Source organism: Macrosteles quadrilineatus, unplaced genomic scaffold (genome assembly GCF_028750875.1).
Source record: "Macrosteles quadrilineatus isolate MER2022 unplaced genomic scaffold, UCM_ALF_1.0 Scaffold_4__1_contigs__length_99947679, whole genome shotgun sequence".
Classification (NCBI taxonomy): Eukaryota; Metazoa; Arthropoda; class Insecta; order Hemiptera; family Cicadellidae; genus Macrosteles; species Macrosteles quadrilineatus.
In genome coordinates this window covers 92,025,351-92,047,019 of record NW_026542597.1, presented here as the reverse complement: position 1 = coordinate 92,047,019, position 21,669 = coordinate 92,025,351, and the positions used below count along the sequence as shown (strand labels likewise).

The following is a 21,669-nucleotide window of genomic DNA, read 5'->3' as shown; positions in this document are numbered from 1 at the left end:
TTTTTCTTTAGTTTTGTTTTCTAAGTACAAAGAATTATGAAAACTAGTTCAAAGGTGGTTTGTGGCAGGCACCTATTAAGAAAATGGAAAACGTCTCAGCATATTACAGCCACTAAAAATATTTCTGCCACTTTCTGGTTAAAGGCGCCCGTAAAGATCCATCAGATTTCGGGGTTCCATAAGAAACACGTCACCACAAAAATTAACACATGCACATATCTCGTGACATTTGGGCTAGAGAGTATTGCGGAAATGCGAAATAACCTTCCTAGGAACCTAATACACATCACATCCATTGAATCCTAATCATTATTTGTATCAATTGTCAATGGGTAGTATGTGTGGTGGATCTTATTGTAAATAAACCAAGCTATTGTTAAACAACGAACCAAACGTCTCACCTGTGACCTAAAAGTGTTTAAGCACTATCACAAAATTTCAGGTTGAAAGACAAAATTAGATTTTAAAATAAGTAATACTCGTCTCACCTCAAATTAGGTCACACCTTACATTTTTCGAGATAGCTCAGCCTACAATGAGATAGTACAGGGCTCTAATATTCAAAGCTTGTCAAGCCATTTAATAAATAGCCTACAACATTGTAGCAGTATTTTTTTGCCAAGCAGCTTTTTTTTGGATTGATTTTCAGTTTGACCCCTCTCAAAATAGGCACATTACAAATTGTTATCTACTTGAGAATTGTATTTCGGCCAGAAATTATATCACAGCGTCTAAGATGAAAGAGACTAGAGACTTGATAGGCACAACATTTCTAATACTTAAAGTTCGCAAACGTATGGTTTTTACCGTATATAATAATGCTCCATAGCTAATAAAATTGCATAATATACGACATTGAATGACACCCTTCCCTACTCGCAACAATAACTACAATAACTATGGTGCATATACCGTACTATCAGCTAAAACAATGTTTGATTCCTCGGTCACTCTGTACAATGCTTGGTTGTATCCAGGACTGTTTATCTGTTTATATATAAATATTCTCTAGGGTTTTTTAATGTATCCTACATATTACAAATGAAACTGAACACTCAAATAAGATGTCAAGGTACTTTTCTTAGCTACTATCATTGACTATTGGATACAGAAGTATGGTTGTATTAATAGTCAAAGCTACCATCTTATTGTGTTTTGCATGGATACTAAAAACCCACTAATGTCAAGATTTTGTTGATTTTTCCATTTTGTGTACATTTTTATGAATACAGTAGAACCCCTCATATCCGGCCTTGGTTTTACCGGTCCTCTGTTTATCCGGCCCCTTCCAGGAAGCCAATAAGAAAATGTTTTTCTCGCATCTTACAGACATTTAGATGCAAGCACTAGTCTTTGCGTTTACTCAAGTCATAAAATGAATTATTCTCACTATTTATCTGTTTGTTTATAATTTATTTACTGTGTCACTATACTCAGTTGAGCTAGTAGGCCTAACCTCTGAACAGTGAACAGTTGGTTGATTATTTTCCAAAGTGGGGTTAGTACAGTACAGTACCGTACCGGTACATTAATTTTTGTATTTCACTAAGTGGATAAGAAAGTTGAGTAACTTATAAATGCATGTACCATTTAAGTCCTAATGATCTTCAAGTCCAATTCATTGTCATTTTACCTCCATTATTGTTTAATATTTTTTGTAGGCCTACCTGGAATCATAGTATTTGTACTATCATTACTTAACGACTTTAGCTTACAAATAATTTTTTTTAAAGTTATAAACATGTTTATTCTTCTAAAAATAATCCCAGAACAGACTTGAATGATACTTTTGACTGCATATATTGATTAGATAATATTATTAGATCAATGGTCATTTTCATAGTAGGTTGGTTTATCAGGCCAAATCGTTATCCGGCCAGGGGCTTGGTCCCGTGGTGGCTGGATATGAGGGGTTCTACTGTATATTACATTATTTTTGGGTGGTGAATTAATTGTACCTACTTTTAGTAACTAGACTAGCTTTTAAGGCATTTCAGTAAAACTCATCAACTGTACAGGTTAATAAAACAATTGTATTTAGTGTAGATTTTTTAAATATTTGTAATGTACTATATTATATTTTTAATGAAAATGATAGGTTGATTAATGTACTGAATCCATGCGAAATCTTGATAATCTTGGTGGATAAACCTACAATATTAATTATTACATGCATCATATAATCACATAAACATGTTAATTTTTGTGCTACTAGTACAAATTAAAATGTACAAACTGCTTCAGTGTTTTACTTCATTTAAGTATTGTATTTGAACCTAAATCTACATACCAAACCAAGTGATAATTTTCTCTTCTTAACCGCACACCATTCACCCAATAATCTTTATTCCATAGAAAATATATGCTTAGCTCAACAAAGGCAGGGAATAGTACAAATGATACATGAGATAAGTTTTATTGAATTGCGCTATTGTGTAATTGCAGACTTGACAATACCACTTGTATTCTGTACAAAATAAAGGCAAATTAAATAATTATGTGGGAGAAGGAGGGCAGTTCACAAAGAAACAGACGCTCAGCATTGGCGCTGCTTGGGACAGTGCTAACACCCCTATTTTATTATTAGTTCTAAACTTCTAACTTATCATACATTTAGTAAGCATCCAGCTATGGGAGCATGCACATAATATCTCTCGTATTTTCACTACTTTGTCTGCAATGGTGTGTAAAAATTATTGATTTCATTGCACTGTCCGGCGATTTGTTAGGTAGACTCAGTGCATTATTGTTATTGGAAAAAGATTTAATTGTTGAAAATTATTCCCAGTATTGGGATTTTTACGGGAAAGGAATCAAAAATTTCAAGATCGGTGTTCTGTATAAGTGAAGGTTTCTACTTTTGTCATAACATTCCAAGATCCAGGTAAGGTTAGTTGTATGGCACAGGAAGTGAGGATATATCAGGTTTGTAAGCTTGGTGTGATTGATAACCTTGTGTACATCATACATTAGTAGTTATCATCGCTTCAATATTGTTGGTACCTGATAAAACTTGAAGGTGATCTTTTTTACCTAAATCTTTTAAATTATTTAACAAATTATTTATTCAGACAAACTTGGGGCCACATGGCCCTTTCCTACACTTAACCTGACTAACATAACATTTGCTCAAATTCTAGACTTCTTGTCTTACCTGGTCGAATGGATCTGCTTTGAATTTGCCTCCAGATCGAACATGTGAAAAAAAACATTTAAGGTGGTTTCTTGATCAATTAATGAACTTTTATTTCAATCACGGAAGTCCTGGAAAAGTAAAAGATTTTTATTTAAGGGCCCAAAAAAATTGTTTGTTACTAAAAGGGGTTTTGCATCTTGCTGCTGGCAATGATGATAATGCAGAAACAGTCAGAGCAAACATATTTTGGGAGCAGGCAACCAGCTCGAAACAAAGTCAAAGTCACCTTTATTGTAGTAACACATTTTTTTACAATTCTCTGGCACAGAAAGACAAAACAGGTGATATTGTCAAACTATAGTAAAATAAACTAGCTTTTAGTAAATAATTTATAAATAAAAATACTTTTAAAAAATGCCACGTTTTTAAACGCACTAAAAAGTAGAAAATAATTTATAAATATGTTGAGAGAATAAATACTTGTTAGATTTAAAACGCAAAATGTGGGGCACATGCTAATTTACAATTAACTTCACCTCTTGAACTGTTATGATCTAAATGAACCTGTACCTCTTAACCTCTGCTCTTCGAACTGTCAAATTTAAGTATTTACAGCTGACTTAAATTAATTGACATAATTACATTCTTTCAAAACGTAAACATGGAAAATTTGGAAGCCCAAGGGAAATATAAAATTAAATGATATAATATTGCATTGTCATTCATTTGTGAGCTATGTTTCAATTTTAAAGTCTCTAGCTCATCGGGAACTTCGTTTAAAATTGATATCAAAATTTGTTAGAAAGCAAGCTAATAAAAACAAGCCCATGTCGCTTAGCCCTAGGGAAACATGAAATTAAATGATACAATATTGTATTGTCATCCATTTGTGTGCTATGTTTCAAGTTTTAAGTCTCTAGCTCATCGGGAAGTTAGTATAAAATTGATTGCAAAATTTGTACCGGACAAGAAAGCGAGCTAATAAAAACGTTTTAAAATACACACATACAGTCAATTGAAAAGAATAACAACTCTAGATTGTAGTCTCGCAGTGAGACGTTACATAATGTGGTTCCCAAGTTAACTTCCTATCCTACATTAAACATAAGTATTTTATTTTACATGATCTTGAGAAACATCAGGTACATTTTAGAGACTTAATATCACAGTTTTAGTTTAGTAATTTTTTAACGGAAAAGAATTAGCTGCTATCCAGTTGAAAAATTACTTTTTTGTCATACTGCAGCAAAAACAGGAGTTTCTAATGCATGCGTTGCGGGTCTAAAGACATTTTTACTCTCTAAAGGAGTAAAAATCAGCTGTTGTAAACAGTTGTAAATTTCGATTGAGGCAATCTTATTGATCAAAATTATTTATCGATTGATTTATTAGATTATGGTGTTAGCCTATTGTCGTTGTTTGCTCGACATATCGATGGTATGGTATAATGTACTGTAACACAATCTTATTAGACAAAATTATTGAATCACTTTTAATAAACAGCTGCTTATTTATTGCATTAGCAGAATTGAAAACAAGCTGGAAGTTGTATTGATAGGTTATCTTTACATCAAAATTATTTTGTTTTCAAGCTTTGTTTGTTAATTAATGATGCAATATGACGAAAAATTTAGTTCACCACATGGGCAAAAAGTGCCTTTTTAACCTTCGCCCTTTTTAGACCTCGGCTTTGCCTCGATCGTAAAACTCAACCTTGCGTCTCAGAGTCACTTTAGCCCCTAGTGATGAAATATACTATTTATTTTGTCAGTAACTAAGATTTATGTCCAAACATGTTGAATCATTCTCAATGAGCCTCCGGGCGAAGAGAGATACCACAGAAGAAAACAAAATGCAAGGAACACTGCATGCGTGCACACCTTCAATCTGAGGCGCAATCATTCCTACTTTTGGATCTGCTGGTAATTGGAAATACTGATACATTTATATTGGATCTTCTGTCCCATCTAGTATCACAAGATCCAAAGGACAGTCTCTTTCATAGATTTACTTCACAATGTAAAATTATATTTCTAGCAATGGCTATACTTTTGAATCTTTTGATCGTTTGGATCTTGTGCTCTACCTACTGGTCTGAATATAAACTTTGGATATTTTTAAATGTTTCTCCACTATTACATACCCTACTTAATAATCATGTGTTTTGAAATGTGTGTGTGTGTGTTATCTCTGTAAAAAATGTAACAAGAAAAAATATCCCATTTCTCAACACGTCAATATCTCGTATCAATACAAGAGTGCCGAAAAGACAATAGACAAAAGACAAAGCTTTATTTTCCATGAAAAGAAAAATTAGCATTTGAAATAAACAGTGAATCATTTCACATCACTTCAATGTTATATTTGTTAACTGCAGGAAAATGAGGCATGATGCAGAATCAAGATATTTTTGTTTGGAAAAGAATAACAACTACAATATTTAAACACAGTTTAATTAAATAATACATTTTATTCCTAAATTATTAACAGTTTTTTCTATAACTAGTCAAAGGAACTACCGTCAACTGATCACATTACAGCCGATTCATTATGTAACTTGTTTTCAAAATTAACTATTACAAGTTACCAGATTACACTACTTAAACGTCCTCAGAAAAATGAACATAACTCATGAAAAACATAACTTACTTAACACAACAAAAGATAACAGTAACCTATCTATACTCTAGAATAAATTACAGATGGCAAAATACAAAATTTGTTGACATTGACCCCACCACAGAACAGCAAGCAAGATGTCAAGACTGTCATTACACCTGACTTCAGTATGAGCTACAACTGAGTCATCTTGCTTAACCTTCACACACACATATCACATTTTTTTACTTTATCACTTATATTATTTTACTTTCCGCTACATTGTACACATAAAACAGGTTTGAGCTACTTTATGAACATGTTTTACAAAATAGGGTCTATAACATTCGTACAAGATTATTTTATGCACACAACAAATTTAACTACAAAGGCACCCTTGAATACTTTTAGGCAGGATTACAAATTATAATATTGTAATTGTTGGAAACATAGAAGAACTGTAACTTTAAAATCTTGTGAGTCGGTATTTTGACCAATAATCCATATAGGTAGCCTACTAAGAAAATGTCTTTTTAAGTTTTCATTTCCAAAGGCATGAGCTCTATCAATATTTTTCACCTTACGTACTCATATTTCCAACACAAATGAATTGTGTTTTTTTTTCAAGACTAACTAATGTTTATTATTTAAATTAGGGTACATTCTTTTGATTACCAAAAACACCTTAGTGAAACATTGGATTTTGTAATGAAAAGTTATGCCAACAGGCTTACCTTAATGACGAAAAAAGACAAAAGAACAGGTAACCCATACAATCTCCAGATTTACATCTTCTATCTTACTTGTTCCTTCTTGAGTAGAAGAGTCGGTAGAAAGAAAGAGTAATAGGTACTCAAGAAGGGCCAACTAGCTCAGAAAATTCTACTAGTTACCTATTCAGTTTTTCCCATTTTCATCAGTAAGGTAAGCCTGGTGTTATAACTATGCATTACAAAATCCTTAAATACCCAGGCCTAAAGTAATAAAAAAAACACTTAAGTTATGTAAACAGTTTAGTTAGTATTGGGAAGAAGAAATGGAATGATTCTGCTACTTCTTTTGGAAGAAGGCCTTAGAGGGGGAATGTCAAATTGAATTGAGTTGTGAACTTTTTGTTTGCTATAACTGCCTTAAATTCTTTTGGATCTTCAGTTGTGTATCCATTTCTCTCTATTGTATTCCTAATTCAAAAGAGCTCTTTCCAATATATATACAGTATTTATATTTATATAATCTTATTGTGATGTACTGAAGTTTTAAGTTCTAACATATTCCCTACAATGAGTTTTAACAAATGAAGGTCACCTTTGTGTTGATCGATCCAACTGATGAACTAAAACTTCATTAAGTTTATTTTTTTCTGATGATCTAGAGGCCAATCTAAAGTAAAAAAAACTAAAAATAGGAACTTTTCAAAGTATATTGGCCAACTCACCGAAGATATCTTTGCCTTGGAAGTTAGTGAGATTACAAACATTTCGAAGGAACTAAAATCTTCACTGGTAGGCTTATAACACAAGTTACTAAACACCTTAGATCACAAGTAAGGACCCCAGCCGATGTACATTTGGCAGAGATTGTTGATGTCGGTTGCTTCTGCTATCAATATCCGGACCTGCCCTTCAGCAGACAGAGGGACCGAGTACGAACCGTTCTTGGTTTTGACAATCCCTTGTAATCGCATCTCGATGTTTTGTATGTCATCCATAGCCTGAAACCATACAAAAATCGGGATAAGAATATGTACCGGGTTCATAGTCTTTTTAACCGACTTCCCCACTACCAACAAAAGGAGGAGGTTCTCAATTTGTTTGTGGCGATGTTTTTTTTTTTCTATGAATGTTCACCAATTTCTCTGTGATTCTTTTACCGATCAGTGTGGTTCCACCACCAAAATAACCAGGAGAGTTTCTATTTGGTACCTTATATATTATGTTTAAGTATAATATTTGTTTCGATGAAAAATTCTGAAAACCTTAAATATTCAACACTTATTTTGTTTACACTTGTGCAGATTGTTTACATTTGTGCAGAGAAGGCAATAAATAATAATAACATTCCTACAGCTGTTAGTTGAAACCATTTAAATGAAGCTACAGACAATTCTTCATGAAACAGTTGCTTCATATTGATCAATAAACTATTTTTTTGCCATGGAGCCTAAATGAATTCCATTGAGAAAAATGCATTTTGTTTTGATTACTATAAAAAATGTATTTTAACGTTTAACCTGATTTGTATATACAGTAATTCTGTTTTTAATATTGAATATTCTGACTTACAAAAACATATATGTTTCAGTGAATAGCTGTATGATATTGACAAATAAAGGTGTATTGTGAAAACCAAAGCATTCGTAAAACAGGTCTAAATATAAATTAAATGTAATTATTCCTCACACGACCTAAGAAGTGTGACAGTGCATAATCGCCAATTGTCTTAAAAGTGTTAATTATTTTAATTACTAAACAAACATGCATTTGCAGATGTGGAATGTTTATTGATATTCTCTACCCAGTTACTATATCATATCAATACTATTATGCCTGCTTCGGAAAGTCCTAGAGGAAGATGATTTGCAATTTCGACTAGGCTATATCTTGATCAAACAAAACCACCTACATGGCTTGCACCACTTTTAGCTGAACCAATCTTTCATATACATATTTCATTTGCAGATGTGGAATGTTTATTAATATTCTCTACCCAGTTACTATAACACATCAATACTATTATGCCTGCTTCGAAAAGTCCTAGAGGAAAATGATTTGCAATTTCGACTAGGCTATATCTTGAGCAAACAAAACCCCCTACATGACTTACACCACTTTTAGCTGAACCAATCTTTCATATAATATTTTCTAAATGTACTATACGAAAGGTACTATGGTGTTAACGCCAATTTTCCACTTTTGAGAGATTTTTTAGTGCTGGTAGCTGAGGAATAACTTTCATATTGTTCCAAAAGGCTTGAGACGTTACTGTACTTTTTATAATGTAGAAGTACACCGATTGCAGGAAACGATGATGTCTGACATTTCAATGTATCTAGAAAAGACAATTAGTTTTTCATTAGGCCTAACGTAATGGACAACTCTTTCTTTCTTAAGGGATATCTAAAGATATTTATTTTCATACCCATTGATTATGTAACCTGAACAGGTGACTCAAGCAGTTTTAAAATAATGATTGTTCTGTGGAACTTTTGATTGTTTTAAACAGTTTTGCTTATCAAAAATTCTCAAGTAATTAATGTAAAAAAAATATACAGTCACTAAAAATCATAAAATAATTTATTTTTTTTTTAAAATACAACCGACTTCAAACGCTCTATAAAGAATGAAATAATGTCAATAAAGTAAACTTTTGTATTAGGCAAGCTCACGTATTTCAAGTCGGCGTGGCTCAAACTACTAATATGATTGAAATTAATATTAAATAATTAATTAAAATTAATAAATATATAAAAAGAAACATACTGAACTGTTTTGTTTATATATTAATATTTTTTTGCATTTTATGTTTACTTCAGAATAAATGCATTTTGAAAATAACACACACAAATGTTTTTATATGAATAGGAAAATAATTTAGTTTGATATTATGATAGGGAAAAGAAGCTAGTTTAGTATTAAAACGTTACTTTTCCAAGTTAGAAACATTTAAATGCGTTATAATCTTTTTAAAGATACTCCGTTAATACCACTATAATGCCGATCTCTGATTACGGTAATAAAATAACACTTAACGCATAACTATGAAAAAGACATGCAGATTAACACCTTTAGTTATAGATAGTCACCTGCAATATGGATACCCTCTTTCAATTTTGTATCAAAAATCATCATAGAGCCGCGCCGTCTTAAAATACGTAAGCTTGCCTAATACAAAAGTTTACTTTATTGACATTATTTCATTCTTTTTAGAGCGTTTGAAGTCGGTTGTATTTAAAAAAAAAAATAAATTATACTGACACAATTTTACATCTGACTGTGTACACGTGTACCAATACAAAATTTAACCAGATAAAATAGCTGTTCACTGCAACAACAAACAAGTAAAAAAGGAAATTAACTATCTTTAGGCACCTTTTCATTGGTCATCTCTGCATTCTCATCTCGCGTGTTCTTGTTGATGTTCCACGAGACCAGCGGGTCATAGCAGAACGGCCGCACCACTGACATCAGCTGGTCCATGTGTTGTCTCATCACTCGAGTTGTGATCTCACACGAGTGACGGAAAATCCCCTCCACTCCCGTGGGACCCATCGCGTGCACCAAGTTGTGAGTCAGACGGAATGGAACTTTCTCTGGAAAGTCAAACCGCTCGCCCTGCAACCAATCGACACATTTGAAAATATTCTCTTAAAAGAAGGAATGAATAAAACATATTGATGTTTAAATATATATTTTCTTACGGAGAAAAAGGAACTTGGCTTAGGAATAAAATAATGAGAAAGGGAAAAGCCCAAAACCAATTCAAGTTAAGAGTTCCAAGTAGTTGATAGAACATAAAATGTTGTAACAAATTTAACTTGACATTTTACTTCTCAAAGGGGTTTCTTTTTCTTCACATATAGATTGGGAAGGATTTATTTTGTAGTGAACTTGTTAGAGTTGTCTCCGTCCCTTCTTCCTTAATGTATTAGAAATAGAAGAGAACTTTACCCGTTGTCACACAGTGTGTTGTTTTTTACTTCTTATACCTTACCTTAAATCTTTTGGGAATTATTTTTAATTAATTTTTTGTGATAGTAAGTACGAGTTATTTAGAGTGGGTAGCAGACATTTCCCAACACGACTAGTAAAAGAATTTTTCAAGATATTACTGGATGTGGAGTTTGACCCTGTTTTCAGGTGGTGAAGTACCTAAAACATACGCAAACCAAGCAAAATCTGGAAATCACAAACGAAAATCCAACAGAGGGATTTGTAACTAATAATCAAATTAAAAAATCATAACAGAAAACAATAATAAAGGACAAGCGAACATAATGGAATGTGTTCTATCATCTGTCCTGACTACTGCTTCCTATCAGGATTTTTTGTTGTTTCAACTCAACTACCATACAATCCTTTGTATACTATTTCTATTATTGTGATTTTCCAGCTTTTACTGGGTTTGCATAAGACTAAACAAAGGTCAGAAAGAATGGGAGTTTACAATTAGTCGAATCATCAATGAAAATCTCTCTAGGACACAAGACGATTGGTAAATCCATTCTCTAACCACCAGTCCCATCTAAAGGCTCTACCTCTTCAACCGATCGTAAACTTACTCTGTTAAAGAGGCAGTTGAAGTCCACGTGGAACACGTCGCCGCACGTTGAGTCGATCAGTATGTTCTCACCGTGCCTGTCGCCCAACCCCAGCATGTAGCCCACGATGCTCATGACGGCCAAGGTGCGTACGTAGGCAGTCCGTGCGAGGTACCATGCTGTAGGGTGACTGAACTCGCGCAAGTACCAGTCTCGTAACACTGGCGGGTGTCTCGGCAGCAGCTTCTCCAGGAAGACAGCTCGCTTTTTGGACAGCGGGTCTGACTTCCCTGTGAAAAGACAAAATTGTAAGGGATGTGGATGGAATAGCGGAATCACCTGAAAAGATAACATGCCGGCGCAAGAAAGATAATTACTATCACACAACAATCTATAACTAGAATACTTTATTCACTGTTTTAATAGGCTTTTTAACTGAGAAAGGTTTGTAGAGGTCGTACGGAACGAGGTGAAGCTTGGAGGGGAATAGTGGTGTGGCGGGGGAAGTGTCGCTATGCGAGGCGACGATCGGCTCGTCTCCTACCCCACCATGGATTTCCCCGCTTTGGACTGTTCCCGCCGAAAATCTCAGGCTTCACCTCGTTCCGCACGACCTCTACATTGATTAAGGAGAGTAGGGGAAATTCAATATCTATGTTAAACTCATATCCAGTCTAAATTTAATTGAGCCACTGACAGTGCTTTTGTCAACTACTGATTATTCTCACTTACACCGACTATTTGACCAAGCTGTAGCGTATTTTACATTACATCAATTGTCTGGGTAGCCGAGTATTTATAATGCTAGCCTTTCAAATCTGAAGGTCATGTCACCTTTGTTTCTCAGCGAGCCTTAGGGGGACTAAGAGGTTTGTATAGGTTCAGAGGCTTGTTTCCTGAGGCTGCAAAACTTCAGCTCGAGCAGTCACTAATTAAGTATTTTACTGTCACTGTCAGTATTTTACTACTGCTTCCCTGCATATGGCAACAGCATTTCTCGGGAAGACATGTATCGGTTGCAACGCCTGCAAAACTCCACAGTCCGTTTCATTTTCTGTTTGAAACAATTTGATCATGTCTCTCCCTTGCTTCCCGTTGAAGCCATGTGCAGCTTGTTGACGTGCTGCATGACCCACAGAGTGTTGTCTCTTTGTAAGCCCAACTATTTACGCGAGAGGCATTCTCGCGATAAGGTTTCCCATCACAGGACCTTGTCATGGTGGGAGGTTTTACCTCCCAAAAGTTTCTCTAGAGCTTGGGAGGAAGAGCTTCTCATATTTTGCACCCTCAAGTGTACAATGGTCTTCCCGACGGCCTGAAGGTTGTTGCATCAAGCAAAATACTTAAAGAAAAACTTAAATATATGTTTAAAAAAATGTTTAACTATAGTCTAAGTATATAACAGCCAAATAGGTAGTAGTATAATATATTTATCATAGTGACAAAAGTTGGTGTACCAGAGAAACACTCAATAAAGACATTTTTTTTTTTTATTTATTTAAGGTGGATAGTTAGATTCCAAGCGAGATAATTTCCAAATCAAGATGCCATTTATTGTTGGGCTTTATATTAATGATGCTATTAAACAAAAAGGTCAATGTTAGATATAGATAGTAAAAAGACTAGTGTTTGACCGTTCTCTTCAAAACGTTAAAAAAAATGGACAGAAACTGGAATGGCATTGTCACCTTTTTGGTAGTGTAAAAATAATAATCCTTATTATAGGCAGACGGGTTTTTTAGTTAAATTTGTAAATATAATTCACAACATGTGATTTATTTAAGACGACAAAGTCAAAGTTCAACTGGGTTGAACTACAGTAAAACCTCACTTAACTACAAAGAGAAGCGGCTGTTTTGGATAGCCTTTTTGTGGTTTATCAACAGTTGAAATTCTAGGTTATCTTTTCAAAGAGATTCACATTGGCAGTTCACAGTTTTTAAAGCGATATAGCAGTCAACATTAAATGTGAAACAATCCACAGTTATTTTTTCTGTCGTCTATCTTCACAGTTGGTGCCATGACACAGGCTTCACATTGTTGCCTAGTTAATTTTCCAATTGACTTGTATTTTTTACTATGGTTTCAATTGTGTTTGAAAAGGGGTTTCCTCTACTAATAACTAGCCAAATTTTACAACTCGTTTTCTTCTGGTTGGTCGGTCAGTACAAGGTGAAATTACCACAAGCACACTCCTTGTATTCCTTGTGTGTCACAGTGATGCCCATCTGTTTGTAGGCGGAGTTGAGGATGTGTCGCAAGCCCAGCAGGTTAGGCACCCACTCGATGATGCCGCTGCTATCACTCAAGGGAACTGCGCTCTGTCAACACAACACAATCTCTCGCTTACTATTGGATTTTAAATATTTCAACTGTCTACACTAGAAGAACGATGTACAAAATATTTGTAATATTAACTTACATATTATTTAGATCGCCCCCCTCTTGATTGATATGAAACCATATTCCTTTAAATACCATTTTTTTTGTACACCTGGTTGATTTCCTTTTAATTGATTATACACATTTTTATGATCCTAAGCCTTTAATTTGCTTTGCATCTTTAATTCTTTACACCTGTAGTTAAGGAAAACCCCCAATTGGAGTTGTTTGAAACCCCAATAGCTTGAAATACCCAAACATTCAGTCGCTTAACCTTTTCAACTATGAACACTTACATAAGTTCTGATATACAATCCTCGTTCCCGAGCTTCAGGGTCACGTTGGAGATACATGTTGACGATAGAATTGAACTCCATCATCCGTGAGTCCAGTCTCAGGTCATCCTGGTACAAACATTTAGCAAACAATGTTACCGTATAAGATTTGTAGATCTTACAGGTACATGTAAAAGTCAAATGTATAGGTTTATTCAATCCAGCAAAAGATAGTTTTTAGAGGTTTAGATTTTATAAGCCCACAAAATAAGCCAAGACATTTGAAATATAATACCTTAATAAAAAGTAGTAGTGGTCAGTTTTTTTATCAAAATCATTGTAATTAATTGTAAGTCAAACTGATTAAGTGACTTCCACAGCACAGCTTTAAGTTGAGCTACAGTAACCGTTAAGACCCATATACTGTTAGCAACAAAAAATAAGGGAGAAAATAGAATTTTAGACACTCGGGCATTCTGTGGCTGGCTCATAAGTCATAATACTATTTTCTTTTTTTAATAAAAAATGGCTACAGCTCGTCCAATATAGGTAGGATGTCTACTTCAGTATCCAATAGTCAATGGTTTAACTCAAAATTTTTAACACTAAATAGACAAAATTACTTATATTTCATTTTTATAGACAAATGTCAACTTACGTTTGGCTTGCATAGCAATGAATAAATTTTTCCGTCCGTGCCAATCAAAGAAATTCTCTTAGGCTTCTGCAAAGACGGAACAATGACTACCTCTTCCTTCATACCAGCAATGTAGACCAGATCTCTTGAAAATTATAAATAGTAAGTTCAGTAAATGAAAAAAATCACTAAATGGTAAGTTGTAGTAGTAAATGGTATAATAGTAGGTTGAAAGAAAAAAGGCAAAACCTACTTTGGCTTATCTTTAGTCAGGTAGCCTAACTTACTAAGTGAGTATGGAGACTAGTTTTTTGATTAGTCAAATAATATTCATCCCAGTAGGGTACTGGAACACGATTAAATTTCTCAGCGAAGGTAGGCACACTAATTAAAGGAATTGAACATAAAGTTACAATATTAGAAGAAAATATCCTTAACATTATTCTTGAGCAGGTCTTCAGGATATACTATCCTGGATGTGAAATCAGTTAAGGCGGTCGACACATGGGAAGACTGAAACCCAACTAAAGTTGAAACAACTGTTTTGTGATGCGATTACGATTGCAGTTGTGTTGGTTAAATCCACACAGGCGCGACTGAAAAAATAGTAGTTGAGTTGAGACAGTGAATGAGTTATAATTTTGCTATAACGATACTGTGTACTGTGTATGGTGTTTGGAATGAGTAGTAGTGATGAAGAGCAGGTGTTTTATAGACAACCAAGAAAGCATAGAGGACGTATAAGGTATTGGGTACATCCTTATGCCGAAACAAATATTAAATGTAGGCTCTTTGTAACTGCTGCTGCATTACAAGAAACGGACGCAAAATTTCAGTCTATGTACAGGATGTCAAAAAGTACACAGGGTGTTTTTCAACCTCCTGAACCAACTGCATATTCAACTTCTGATCACTCATTATTCACTAGAATGTTCTGCAAACTAATGTAGCTTCTAAAGTACACTTAACTTAGACAACTATTTTTTGAATAAAGCATATTTTACAGAATTATTAGTGATTTTTGAAAAAAAAAAAATTGGAGGCTGAAATCTTAAAAAAATACTTAATTATGAATTTTTAACTAGACCTATTAATTAGATTTTATAAGTATACAAAATGTATACTTTAGTATTAATTAATCGGGCTGTAATCAATGCAACAAACCACGATGTGCCACTTGCAAATTAATCATCCCATCAAAAACTTTCACAAGCAGGCAAACAAAAAGATGTTATAACATAAATAGTAACATCACCTGTGAGTCTACTAATGTAATTTACCAAATTTCATGCAAAAATTGTCCTAAAGACTACATTGGCAAAACCACCAATGCTCTAAGAGTTCGTATGAATGGCCACAGATATGATGTAAACCATCCTGATAAACAAAAACCTGTGGCTATTCATGCGAGAGAGCATTCTCAAAATTTTGAACAATGTTATTCATTAAAAGGAATAAGAAAATTGGCAAAAGACGCACCAGACTTGAAATTAAGACAGCTTGAGCAAGCTCATCAATTAATACTTAAATCTAAAACACCTTCCGGTCTAAATTTGAGATAGTATATATATACATATATATATATATATAAAAAATTTTTCTTTCTTTCTATCAAAACATTTTCTTTTTTACTTCTTCATAAATTATATGTATTTTGGATTTTTGCTAAAACCATATGATTCAGAGTGGTAAACACTTCTATTTGTTATTGTGTTTGTTCCTGAAGAAGGCTAATGCCGAAATATAGAAATTTCTATAAAAGTGTGTGATAAGTTTATTTTGAAAATAACTAGACCTATTAATAAGTTTATTTCTTCAAGTACTCACTCGGGGAAGGGATTGTGGTACTCGGCCGTGGTGCGTGGAAGGGAGATAGTGCGGAAACGCTGTAACGGAATCACAATTCTGCTGAGCCTAGGGTTAGACACCAGCATGTACAGTGAGCGGTAGAATGTTTTAATGTTCACACTCGAGCATCTCTGGAACATCATAGTGCCAAGTTTTGACAAGTGGTAAAGGACGATGCTATTGCTGCATTGAGATAAGACAGGGATCAATTAGTTGCTTGTAAGACGAAGGGGTGTAGTACACAGGCTTATTATAATATACAGGGTGTCCCGGAACTCTCTACCAATATTTGAGGGCATTGCTCGTGGGTAAGAAACATAACTAAATATCATATTTAAACTGTCCGGAAATCCTTAGTTACTCACACAGCCGCCATTTTGTTTTTTTCAGTTATTAATTTTTGTCTAAAGAATGGTTAAACATACGAAATGGAAACTTTGCACAAACATTTATGAAAACTAGACAATTTTTGTAAAATCAATGGTTTTTTGAGTTATTTAAAAAAGAAAATTTTAAATGGCCGCCATTTTGTTTTATGAATTTGAAAAATCGTCATAATTTTTTTGTAGCTTTGTCTAGTTGTCATAAATGTTTGTGCAAAGTTTCCATTTCGTATGTTTAACCATTCTTTGGAAAAAAATTAATAACTGAAAAAAACAAAATGGCGGCTGTGTGAGTAACTAAGGACTTCTGGACAATTTAAATATGATATTTAGGTACGTTTCTTACCCAGGATCAATGCCCAAAAATATTGGTATAGAGTTCCGGGACACCCTGTATACTTACACCTCTTAGTCTTGCGAGGGTCAAATTATGCCTATTTTTGTGCTTTCCTCTAGGGATGGACGAGATTGGATTTTTAATTCAAGACGAGACGAGATTTTCTATTTCTTATAAAATTTGAGACGGGATTTCCCTTCTCACCTCATTTTGTAACATTGTTAGATGACTGTTTAAATACAAAATTAATAATAATAGGCAAGAATCTTTCAAATCTTTTATTAAAAACATCAGCAAATGTATATTAATTACGCCTAACTTATTAAAAATGCGTATAATTAGGAAACATGGTGATATCAGATAGGATAGAGTTAAACTTATCCTAAAATAAAATAAATCATAAATTAAAAACAATATTAATTTGTATAAAATAGTTACTTGTTTTGGCAATGTTTATAGTAGTAAAACATGCCTCACACTGCTTACACTTAATAATGAAAGTAATATTTACATGTAAAGAATTAATTAAATAAGAACGCCTTAGCAAAGGAAACGCAACTACGCGCTCCTGTATTGCGGGCATTGCATTGACATTCTGCAGGCGTATTTTTTTAATTCTCGTCTCGAAAAATCTTGACCAAAAAGAAATCTCGTTTTGTATAACGAGATTGAAAATTTGTCGAAATTTCGAGACTTGACCATCCCTACTTTCCTCTATACAACGAATGCTAAAATCCAAATTCCAAGCAAGTTTTTTGACGGACATGTACACAATTCATGAATTGCACCAATCTGACTAATACTGGATTTGTTCTGAGGGATCAGACCTATTGATGGAGCCAATTACGAGTTACGAGCGGTAAACAAACACGAGAAATATTTCCCAACTACTGTCGCTTTTGTTATTTTGTAAGATCATCTCAACAATAAATTTCCATTGGATTTATTTCATAACACTTTTTAGGATCCTTTCCCCCCTCCCTCCCCTACACACCATCCTAACTAACATGATCACCACCAGTCTGAAGCACTAACAATACAAGTCTCTAGTGCAGGCGATTACATATTCTACTTTGTCAATATGAGTGTTTTTTCACTGTGTTATGCTATAAAACAAAAGGTGGATAGTTTATATGACTTGAAGCTCATATACTAATAAACCTTTCCAAAACGGAGGTTTAAGAAACTAAGAAAAGTAGGGTAAATTTGCAGAGCACAGCAGTACAACTTAAATTTAACTCAACTAACCCCCTCCACGTTCTTGTTGCCGAGCTCGATGAGGCGGTTGAACAGGTCTCGGAAGTCATTGATTGTTTGGTTCAATTCCTTCTTCTTGAGTATTTCACTGCACTTGAGCACCTCCTCACATCGCTGTACTCGCACTGTGTATGGCGACTGGAACACAGAAAGTGACCTGATTAATCTGACAGCATTAGATAATTGTCAAGAAGTAGTGCTAAGTATATTGATTTGTGAATGGCAAAACCTTATCGTTCATAGTACCCATAAATGACATTTTGATCGTTGCTAACTTTTAAATCTCAGGTGTTAAATTTGGTTTGAATACAAATGTAGACTATTTTGAATGGTTACATGAAGGTGTGTTCCATTGTTTAGGTTTAGCGTTGGATCTCCTTAACCTCAGAAGCTAACAAAGCCAAGAATTCTAAATTTCAAGTCTTATTAAAAAAAAAATGAGTCCTAAATCTTGAATCAGTGAATTTTTTTATCTGATGAAATTCCAAGTAAAAAGAATCACTCATACTAACTTACATTTTGAATACATACAAAAACACAAAATAACTTTCAAAACGGTATGAGCCTCAATTGCAGTAGTGTAGGTGAGCATTAATTGCAACTACAGTAACACTGCATCAGTTTCTTGGGGTTGCGATCATATCAAAAGATTCCCAACAGAAAAATATGACTTATTCAAATCCCGCCTAACAAAAATCACCCTAAAAATCCCGAATGTTAGGGACTTGATTGAACTTCCCCATCCAGATGTTATTATTAGACCTTGAACAAACACACAGGTCGTAGTGGGGCAAGTGTAAATGAGATTTTTAATTAGATTCTTAAAAGTGTTTCAATCTTTTCTCGAATTCAAGATTTGTTTTGCCGTTTAAATTCTTACTTTATAAACAGACAGGAACATCCAGAGAGCTTGTTGAGGATAGGCGATGATGATCTTGATGATGATAGCCTTGAGTATCTCATAGCAGCCATCTTGAGGGTGGCAGATGCGAGAGATAATCTGAGAGAACGCTGTCATGAACATGTACGTCGGCAGCCGCTTGCGGTACGCTTCTGTTGAACATCGTACAAAGTGTGATGTAAGCATTGGTACTCGGAAACCACTCATTGTTGCTCATTGTTTCATTGTTATGAAGAACAGCTACCAGACTTTAGTGGGTTTAGAGTTAATAGGGTAACATGGGAGGGGGGGGGGGGGTTCTTAAGTCTGGAGGGAATGTTAGGTTTGTAACGTATAATATAATATAAAAATTTCAAAGCCTAAAATAACAAATTATGAAACAATCCGAAACAAATTTAAAAACAGAGTTTTTGCCGGCAGTCTTATCCCAACGAAAAAGATACAAAAATTAAAATTTGAATGTTTCACTGTGACTGACAGGTTTGAGTTGAGAGAGATGTCTTTAGGGACTTATGCTCTTGTGCTCTATGATACATACTTCCAATACAGTTGACTCTAAAAGATGTGAAACCTTCATGATCCAGAGGGTATCAGATTGCGGAAAATGAGAACTATACTGAAATAGCTAAGAAAAATGATCTTACGATGCCTTATGCACACTTCAATTATAGGAAATCATTGAGTTCATTAATGTTTTACATTTATTCTGGGAAGTTGTTAAGTACATTTTCCTGCCCGTGTAACATAACGCACCTTTATACAGCTGTTCACAGAATAAAAAAAAATAATCTTGGGTGAACTGCTCTATTAACAGTGATAAATAGGAGTATTACACCACTCACCAACAAGTGCAGTCATCTTATTCATAGCGGCCTTGCGCTCGGAGATGCCCTCGACACCGCGAGGCTTTCTCGTGTCCTGCGCAAGCTGAGTGCCAAAGTCCAGCCACGTACTCAACATCCGTGGCATGGACTGGTAGATGTATTCGCACCCGTACTGCAGCGACTTGCCGAACATGTTGATCAGTTGGACCTGGCATTCACTGCAGAAGAAAAAGTAGAATATTCTCATAGGTAATCTCATAAGCAATTTACTTTTTTTCACAAACCGCCTTAGAAATGTCGTTTCAACGTTTTAACTTAAGTGGCACTATAGAACAAAAACACTTTTAAGGAAAAACGGTCCAAACTACTCAAATTCTATTGAGGATTGAATCTCTATTACCAAATCCACAATGCTTAATCACAAGGCTAGCAAGATATATTTAAATAATTCACAGACTTGAGGCACATAACAATCGGATAATCCAAGTGTTAAATAGGCTGCAAACATTTTTAAAACCAAATTTGCCATCTTAACTAATTAACACACACTCACTACCCAGTGACACAAACAAGGCATTCTGTTTAGAGAAGTGTAACAATTGGTAGGCAATGTGTACTTCACAATGAACCTAAATAGATAAGTTTGCCAATACTTTATTACCCTATTTACATTTTATTTTTATAAAAACAAAACTAAATATATGGGCACCAAATTTTTTACTCAGTTGCCAAATTTAATTAGAAATGAGCAAAATTACAATAAATTTAAAAAATTGCTGAAAGAATATCTTGTTAATAAAGCTCTCTATTCTTTTTCGGAGTTTCCTTAAGTGAGGGCTCCACTACTGGTTGCCTGGGTTTTATATATAGTTTTAAACATATTGTATTTTAGCTATATAGCATGAAAGTATGGGATTTTTAGTTATATGTGACTCTATTCTGATGCTGCTATGTATTCATACGAATAAAGTTTATTTTGACTTTGACTTTGACTTTGACCCTCTCTAATTCGGCACTGCCCACTCCGGCACTCCAGTATTCCGGCGTCTTTTGACGGGTGAGGTCTTCCGCAATTGCGGCACAATTCTTATTATCTTCCACGGCCATGTAGACATCATAATCTACTCCCGGGGACACGGAAACGTAATCGTCGTCTTGCGCGATTGCATCAAAATCATGAACATCTCCCGCAGTCACGGACAACGTCATTGACGTCTTGCGCGATCGTGGCAAAATCATGAACATCATCCGCGGACATTTAGATGAACGACTACGAAAACATCATGTAGCCATGCTCGATCGTGGCAATAGCGGTTTCCGATCACGCGATCTTTAGAGACGTCTTTTAAGTGTATTTATTGATAACATTCCAGTAATCCGGCAGTATGACGGTCCTATATATGCCGGATTACTGACAGCCTACAGTATAACAGTAGTCCTACCATTTGACTGGTTTGCGTTAATAGCTCTACTGTACTACAGAATGAAAGTAAACCACTAACAGCTGTTGTGAGAGCTGTGTAGAAGAACGCAGGCACTTGTAGTAACACTGGGCCAAACTGACATAACTCTTCTCCCACGACTGACACACGGCAACTGCTCTCTTGTAGTTCCTCAGGTTGGTGTCCATGTCGATGTTGGCGTTCTCATCGTTGTACTGAGCGATAAGTAGATATGCCTGCAACAATGTCTTGTCAGTATGTTGCTTTGTAAATTAATATTGAGCTTCACAAATTTTATGTGCAAGGGTCATTCTTTAAGTGAGGGCCGTTCGTGCGTTTAGCTTCGCATATACCCCTCAACTGGCTCGCCGCTTACTGACATCATTAGTGAA

The 21,669-nt window shown here is 34.7% G+C and overlaps 1 protein-coding gene across 1 annotated transcript in view; it reads right to left on the bottom strand.

Annotated features, from left to right (window-relative positions):
• Positions 1-5,587: 5,587 nt before the first annotated feature.
• Positions 5,588-21,669, bottom strand: part of LOC128993145 (uncharacterized) — an 83,564-nt gene continuing 67,482 nt past the window's right edge. The window contains exons 36-46 of the mRNA XM_054416903.1: positions 21,338-21,513; positions 19,854-20,053; positions 18,991-19,163; positions 18,102-18,248; positions 16,113-16,264; positions 14,307-14,430; positions 13,670-13,777; positions 13,174-13,312; positions 11,013-11,281; positions 9,823-10,065; positions 5,588-7,445 (exon numbers count right to left, since the gene is read on the bottom strand). Of these exons, the coding sequence (XP_054272878.1) occupies positions 7,272-7,445; positions 9,823-10,065; positions 11,013-11,281; positions 13,174-13,312; positions 13,670-13,777; positions 14,307-14,430; positions 16,113-16,264; positions 18,102-18,248; positions 18,991-19,163; positions 19,854-20,053; positions 21,338-21,513 (1,905 nt within the window). The 3' untranslated portion in view covers positions 5,588-7,271. The remainder of the gene's footprint in view (positions 7,446-9,822; positions 10,066-11,012; positions 11,282-13,173; positions 13,313-13,669; positions 13,778-14,306; positions 14,431-16,112; positions 16,265-18,101; positions 18,249-18,990; positions 19,164-19,853; positions 20,054-21,337; positions 21,514-21,669) is intronic.